The sequence below is a fragment of the Sipha flava genome, unplaced genomic scaffold (assembly GCF_003268045.1).
Source record: "Sipha flava isolate LNK unplaced genomic scaffold, YSA_version1 197_pilon_pilon, whole genome shotgun sequence".
Classification (NCBI taxonomy): Eukaryota; Metazoa; Arthropoda; class Insecta; order Hemiptera; family Aphididae; genus Sipha; species Sipha flava.
Genome location: NW_020272774.1, coordinates 508,414 through 516,682, shown reverse-complemented (window position 1 = coordinate 516,682; position 8,269 = coordinate 508,414). Strand labels below are relative to the sequence as shown.

Below are 8,269 nucleotides of genomic sequence, written 5' to 3'. Positions count from 1 at the left end.
TATTAATACAATTTTGTTTTTAACTTCCACGAAAAATGATTTTGCTGAATTTACATATGCGCTGATAACTCCAAAAAACCAACTATATGCCAAATATGCCAATACACACTTAAGATTCAAAAACATGCTCTATTAAATTTAACATTTTTATTACTATTGTTATGAAACGGATTTGTATCTCACTTAGCATGTTTTCGGATGTAGCAAAAAAATATGCAAATGCATGAACTTACGAGCCCTGGTTATAGATTAATTAGTTTTTATAACATAAACACGATCAACGAAAATAGTAAACTGACTGAATATATAAATGGATCTACAACAAGAGCGATATTCGGTTTCTATTCAATAAACGCGTCGGAACTGTATATTTAGTCAATATATTTCAATTCAATATTCCCGATAGAGCATATTGATTTATAAAATACAAAATGTGTATAAACATCGAGATAATAATATCATACTTATGAATATTATGTATACATAAAAAAAGTATAAATAAATAAACAACATCAAGTTAATAATATAATAGAAATATTAAATAATAAACGAATGCTACTTGGCAAAAAAATATTACACATATTTATAGGAATTGTAAAAATATATAAATATCATATTAAGAATGCAATTTTTATTCAGTCGATGAATTTCTCATAGAGTCTTTTATTTTATCGTGTTGGTCATTTTATTTTTTAATTTAAATTTAATTTTAAAAAAATATGTATAGAAATCAAATTTTCCATGAAGTTTACTGTTCAAAAAAACACCATAATGAGCTCGTACATAAGAAAATATAAAAATTAGGAACTCAAAACAAGAGATCGGGTGTAGTTTCTTCACTCCAAGGCACGTTTGTGTCTATCACTGACTTATCTCTGTCTTCGTGGTTTTTTTCGACTGAGAGTTTTACAGTTTTTACATTACTTCTACTAACTCCGTACTCACCAAGAAACGCTTCTTCGTTTGTACCTAATTTACTTGGAATGTAATTGCCAAATTTACCTGAAACAGCAAACAAATAAATTGATCGAACAATTAATCGAAGAAGTAACACACAACTGCACATGAAATAGCAAATATTAGTTCCTTTAAGAAAATAACTACAGTAAAAAAAATATAATTCTTCATGATAATTTCACATGAACATTAATTTAGAGTATAATCAATATATTTTACATAATTTGTTTAAAGCAAGTATGTGTAAAATATAAATGTAATATTTTGCACACTTAAATGTTACGTAGTTGAAGTATTTGTTAAAGTATGATGAAAAGATGTAATTTGAAAATAAATATCTCGGAAATAACATTGTGTCCTCATTGATATGGTAATTCATACCATATTTTATTCGATCCTAGTTCAATGGAAGTAATAAGTAAACGTCATGACGGATGAATTATAAACGCTTACATCAGTAGAGAACAGTCGAATACTAAATGTAAACGGGATATTTTAAGATGTAATTTCAATGTTGAACCTTGACCATGAGTGAAAGTATTCGTGACCTACTTTTATGCAAATTATACTAATAATGTGAAGACGTAAATAGTAAAATATATAAATTAACGTATCCACAAAACGTTTATATTTATTTTTTTATTCTAGTTAGAAAAAATAAAATAAAATTGTATTTTTTAGATATCCAAAAATATACGTTACTTTTTGGCGTCGTACTTTCGACAGGATCGTCGTGTCTTGTTGATTCATCTTCAATCAGCAGCGACGCTTCAGATGGATATTCGTGTGTTGTTTCTAATACATCGGAGAATTTAATATGAAGGTCCTAAATAAAAATATGCTATTATTATTGTGATGTAACAATAATGTCCGTTACGTCCGCGATATCGCGTTAAAATTAAAACATTAATTTCACAATTTCAATTGTGTATGACCTTAAACTAGGTTTACTTAGTTTCCAACACTTAACATACGATTGTACCGTTATAAGTTGTTACAGCACAATGACCCACAGTTAGTGACCTTCGGGGACTATTCTGTATTTTATAATACACACAGTTTGCAACTGCTTAAAAATTTTGTTTAATAGTTTTATCGTGAATTTAAAACATTTTATAAATTGGATTTTTCATATAACGTATTATATTCCATAGTAATTGACTCAAAATATGTATACCAATCTTTGAAATTATTAACCAAGTCGTATTATTTTACAATATAGTAAAAAAAATATAATAAAATATAAATATTTAATTTCCGATGTAACAGTAAAGATAATACTTTGGAAAACACATTAAAAAATAATTAATAAAATATTTAATGGTATTAGTCTAATGATGAATTAAAATATTTAATTTAGAGCATATAATTACAGATTACTGAATCATCTTTAATCACTAATTTATGACAGTTATAAGTGTACATAAGACTAACACGTGCAATTATAACTGATCAGATTTACCATATACATATTAACCCATATTGGTAATTATTTCATTAATTTTTAACAATCTAAAATTTTTATTATATTGTTAATAGTTGGAATATATTTTAATAATTCCTTTTGTATAATTCAATAATTTTGTTCTTAATAACATTGTTTTTTTCTTAGGAATGCATTATAAAATACTAATATTTAAAATATTAATTCCTCAGTTATTGGAAAATTTAACATTGCTAAATCCATAAAAAATATCAATAAATAAGTATAATGTAGGTATTGGATAAATACCAATTGTAACTTTTAAAAGAATTTGATAGATCTTTGCAACTTTAATATTTTCTATCGTGTTAGAATAATATTTAAATAATTGTATCAATAATACATGTTATAAAACAAAAAAATACAACATACAACTATTATATCGTAATATTATTCTAAAACCCAATGACTGAACATTAAAAATATTCTTGACAATTTATAACAATAAAAACATTTATGTTTTACATAGATTACAATTAATTAAAAAAACTATAGTAAGTTTTTAGAATCTGACCAAATTGTACTGGAATCATGTTGCCCAGTGGCTAATACTTCAGCATTCAAGTGTCATTGTGTGAAAGAATGCGTACATGTATTAATAAAATAAAATGATAATGCCTGAGGCAATTTCTATGAAGAATCAGCTCATTGACCTATGATGAATGTCTTCAAGTAATAATAATGAAAAACTTGTTTAATCTATCTTTTATTCTTACCTACTAGATTATTATCAAACAATAAAAAAAAGATAAAATCAATTTTTAATGAACTTCATACGCAATATAATATTTACAAAAATACTTAATAATATGAGTACATTAAAATGTTCATTGTTGGATAACTTTATTATTATTATTATTATTTATTTAATGATTTATATATTATATTCTACCACTAAGCATAATCATTTATACATTTTTGTTAAATTAAAAGTCTTAAGATTTATTTTTTCAAAATATAAAATTACTCTCCAGTAGTTTTGCATTTAAATAATTTAATGTAAATTTAATAGTCATTCAATTAAAGATAAAAATAAAATATATTTATAATTAAAGAAAAATGCATATAACTTATCACATATCCAATTAAGAAATAACTAATGATTTATATTATTGATTTGATAAATGTATCAGCATGTTCAGATAATGTTGTTGGATAATTTAATGCCTACACACCGTAAACAGAATTGAATATTTTAGGTAATAAATATATAATCTTTTATATACCAAATAGGTTGGGTTATTACTATTAATTACTATAAAAGTTCTTGATAAATATAATAAAAATATAAACCGAGGTATACCTGAGACATATATTACATTTTATTACATGTGACATTACAATAAAATATCAATAGTTACTAAAATTTAATATAAAACTAAAATAAAAAAATTTAATAAACTTACTTTTCTCAGGGCTGATGTATTTTCTTTACGAAGATTTGATCGACCAATGATAATATTATCACCAACAAAAATAACATAATTTTCATTATTTACATTATCAATATCGTCAGTACTGGATTCTTCACAATGTGCATCAAGCATGATACAACCATCATTAATCCCCTAAAATTATAAATATTAATAAAGTAATCATAACAGTAATAAGTTAATAGGTAAACATGATATATTACATAGGAATTTTCTCTTCTTTGTAATGGGCCTTCACTATCAATGTAGTTGGGAATTCCTTTTCGGTTGACAAAATTAAAAACTACACTGTTTTCATGATAATCCCAACGCTTTTTATCCCATAAGCCACCTACTTTTTTTTCTTCATTGGTATTATTGGAGTTATTATTGTTATTATTATTTATAAAATGGTCCTCTATTTCTTTATCAGACAATTGAGCATTAGTACTTTCTTCAGGCTGTAAAGTAGTTCTGGTAGTTGGTCTAATAACACATATCTGTTTGGTTGGTATTGATATTGGTTTGTTATCAATAGTTGTAGCAGTAATGGCAGTTTTAATAGCAACCCTATGTCTAGCTGATCCACCATCGTCAGATGACATAGATGATTCATCTTGGCTAGAACTAACTTCATCATTGATCAATGATTTAGAACGATCAAAACCCAATGGTTCTTTCTTTTTTAATCTGTAAATTATTTAATAACACTTAATTAACACATAATAATCATTAGTATAAATTATTCATATAAATAAATAATCCATCATTATATTTTCATACATATTAATACATTACATCTAAATCTAATAGCAACAAAATTTAAAAAAGCTATTAAAATCTAGATAATTAAGGTAATTAATTAATAAATTATTAGTCATTTCACAATAAAAGCATAACTAACAATTTTTAATAACCTTTTTTAATTTATAATAATTATATGAAAAATAATAAGTCACTACTTAATATCTAATAATATGAACATTAAAACTATAGTAATTTTATAAATCAAATTTTAATTATTTTATCAATATCAATCATAAATCAGTAAAACACTTAATAGTTGTTTATTTTTTGAAGTTTTACTATTATGTACCAAAAGTTAGGTCTATTATTGTTATTAAAAATACTTATTTTCTTTTAAAAACCAACAATAAGCAAAGAATAAAATGCTGTAAACAATTACAATAAATAATTAATTAGTAACTTTCAATAAGTAATTATTAATGAGGAGCATATATGTACACTAAATTGTTTGAAAAAAATATTAATGTCAGATATTGTACTAAGTACTATGCGTTATAATTGTATGAAAAAAGTCCAAAATAAAAGACTTCTTAATAAACTATAACTTTATGTTACATTCAATATTATATTAAATAACTAATGACTGTATTTGAAAAATTAAAGCTTTATTTTTAATAGTCATTATATTATTTTCAATATTAACTTGTGAATAGTTATCAGAAAATCATATAGTCATTTCAACTAATGTTATTAATGTATCACATACATTTAACAATAGAAAATTGGATAAATAAGAATTTAATAACTATACATTGCAATTAAACTACCATAGAAACTAAATTAAAAGAAAATTCAAATCTTTGTAATCTAGTACAAGTCACTACATTTATTATTATTAATAAAATAATATAAGGATTTAGTAAAATGTAATTATAAAGTGTTCATTAATGTAAAAAAATAATTTTGTAACAATATATAAAATATAATCCATTGTTAAAATATTAATTAAAATTTAGTTTATATAAATTTATACTATAGAGATAAGCAAATAATAAAATAATTTCAAATAAATTAATTATAATGAAAGTAATAGAAATGGCTAACATACAATTAAATCTTAAAAGTATATAACTAAGTAAAATATAAAATCTAGTATTAGAAGAAATTTACTATATGGTGGGCAGTCCGCTTAATAAAGTTGTTTTATATATCAAGAACTTACTCAACTAATTTGGACTACATATTAAATTAATCAAATTAGAAGAATTTAGTGAACTCTTAATAAGAGTTAATAGAAGATATGATATAATTTTGGTTATATTTATTATTTAACAGTTATATAACTGTAATTGTAAGAGGTAGGTACTTACATGAATAAACGAATAGTACTTTAACATTTGAACTCCCTATAAGAGCAATTAAAAAATCACACTAAAATATTTATCATCATTATTACAAGAAATAAAATAAAACTAGATTCTTATCCCATAATTTTGATGTTGAGTAATAATTATGAATGAATGTTTAATTCACATTATGCAGTTTAATGACCTAGCCTACTTGACGATAATAAACTGATAAGAGAATAAAATGGTTAAAAAACAAGTTTTTTTTTTTTTATTATCAACTGAAATTATTGAGTTGAGTGTTAATTTATGAAATTGATAGTAGTTGATACAACCAATTTAATAAAAATATAAGTTCTGTAGGTATTATTTGTTCTAAGGACTGAAGGTAGACAGATATAAAAGTTTAGAAATGTATTACCTGTTAGGGTATTTAATTGGTGGTGACATTTTCTTCAGTGGTACTTTGTTCATTCTAACTGGGCGCATTTTCTCAGGACTTAACATGGGCTTAGGTAGTATGGCAGGCTTAGTTTTGATGGTTTTTATTGTTTCATTCTGGGTTTTTGTTTCAAATATTTTCTTGTACGTCTTGACAACATCAGGTGGTGGCAACTCACCGTTTGTGGTTTTAGGTTGCATTTCATCATTGTAACTGTTAATCATTTGCATTTCAGACAATGTCTCCATGGAACGAGCCCGCTTCATCGTATCACTCTTAATATTAGTCGCCATGCTTATAACATCCGGCTGTGAATAATGCTGTGGCTTGTCCACTATATGCTTGTCATCGACAATGTTGTCCATACTAGTGGAACGGCGCAACGAGGGCCTGGGCTTTTGTTCGCGCACTGTCATGCTCATGTACTTGGACTTGAGCTTATTGACGATACCCGGCCCATACTTGAACTCCTCACTGGAGTCCGAATGGTAATCTAAGCCGTTGGTAATCTCTGTGATGATTTGAGGTTTGGTTTTGAATTTTGATCGACAGCGGTTGATCTGGGGGTTTTTCTTAAAATTGGTCATAATGGTGGCCTCGCACTTGAAGAGCCTCATGCTGGAAGACACGGTGCCGACTACAACTGTGGGCTGCTGAGACGGCAGCGGCTTCGGCGGCGGCGGTGGCTGCTGCTGCTGCGACGGCGGCGGTGATGTCTGAACCTCGTTTGGCTGCTGGAGAAAGTGCTGCGCGGAGGGGGAAGAGGACGGCGGCGACGACGACGGTGACTGCTGCGACCAGGTCCATTGAACTGGTTTTACCTGTTGTTGTTCGTTACCGCAGCCACCACCACCACAACCGCCACCGATGTTGCCGGCGCACTTTGATTGATTGTTCCTGCTCCGCCGTCTGTTGATCAGCTCCAGTTTCCACGGCGGTACTTTGGGGTCCGCCACGCACGTATCCATCCCGTCGGTTTTCGCGCACAAGACGGTGCCGGCGGCGGTGGCAGTGGCGATCGAGACGCGGTTCATCAACCGGTGCACGACACGTTGATGTGGTAAACAAACGGTACGTTTTGCAGGACGGAGAGGAAAAAAATCCCCCGGACCACAGTAACGTGAAACACGAGCGAGAAGGAAAAATTTTACAAGTATTCTATCGTCCGAACGAAAGTCGTACCGTCCATGGCCGCGTGCCTGCGGCCGAGAAGCCGACGGGTTGTACGACGGTGGCGGTGGTTTCGTATGCGGTTGCGCCGACGACTGGGCGCATAATATTTATCTCGTCGTGGTTGTTGTTGTTGTCTAAAGCGTGTCCGAGGTGTCGTTGTGGAGCCGGTCACCAGCGGAATACGAAAAAGATTAACAAAACGATTTCACGATCGGGACGGGTGTGACAGAACAGTGGTCGGTCGCGGTGACGATATTGTTTTTATTTTTGTGATTATTGTTCGGAACAAACGGTGCGAACGAATGGAAGAAATATTTATGCTAACGGTGTAGAGAGGGTTAGGGAAAGGAAATAGAAAAAAAAAAGGGTAAAAAACTACCACAGCGGGAGGTACGACGGCGGATGATCGGTTGACGCGCGCGCGCACTTCCAATGGCCGCGAGCGTTATTTACAATCTGACGCGGAATCGCGTTCGTACGCTTTGCGCGCGCGCGTATATTGGCAACCGCGCGGCGGTGGCGACGTCGGTCGGCGGGTACACCGGCGGTGCGCGAGAGGGGCTACGGGGGAGCGGGCGGCGGTCGGGCCTACCACACGCCACCGCCCACTGCTACTCCGCGCACGTACCTATGTTACTGATCGCTTCAACTACCGTGTCGACGCGGACCCGAGTACCGTTACGCATCGCACCGTATTTGTCATCGTTGC

The 8,269-nt window shown here is 30.0% G+C and overlaps 1 protein-coding gene across 1 annotated transcript; it reads right to left on the bottom strand.

The window, feature by feature from the left end:
* Positions 1 to 730: 730 nt before the first annotated feature.
* Positions 731 to 8,050, bottom strand: LOC112681822 (serine/threonine-protein kinase pakG-like). The gene is made up of 5 exons (XM_025552139.1): positions 6,367 to 8,050; positions 4,077 to 4,542; positions 3,847 to 4,008; positions 1,660 to 1,783; positions 731 to 1,002 (listed from the first exon to the last, which is right to left on the bottom strand). Exons 1-5 carry the CDS (start codon positions 7,419 to 7,421, stop codon positions 809 to 811), a joined length of 2,001 nt encoding a protein of 666 aa, XP_025407924.1. The 5' UTR covers positions 7,422 to 8,050; the 3' UTR covers positions 731 to 808.
* Positions 8,051 to 8,269: the final 219 nt, after the last annotated feature.

Bases quoted from the DNA above. Each gene is read 5' to 3' on its own strand.
- LOC112681822 (XM_025552139.1), bottom strand. From the start codon at position 7,421: ATGAACCGCGTCTCGATCGCCACTGCCACCGCCGCCGGCACCGTCTTG. The intron at 4,009-4,076 runs GTAATATATCAT...TTATAATTTTAG, and splicing joins AAAGAAGAGAAAATTCCTAT to GGGATTAATGATGGTTGTAT. The intron at 1,784-3,846 runs GTAAGTTTATTA...ATTTTTATTTAG, and splicing joins ATACATCAGCCCTGAGAAAA to GACCTTCATATTAAATTCTC.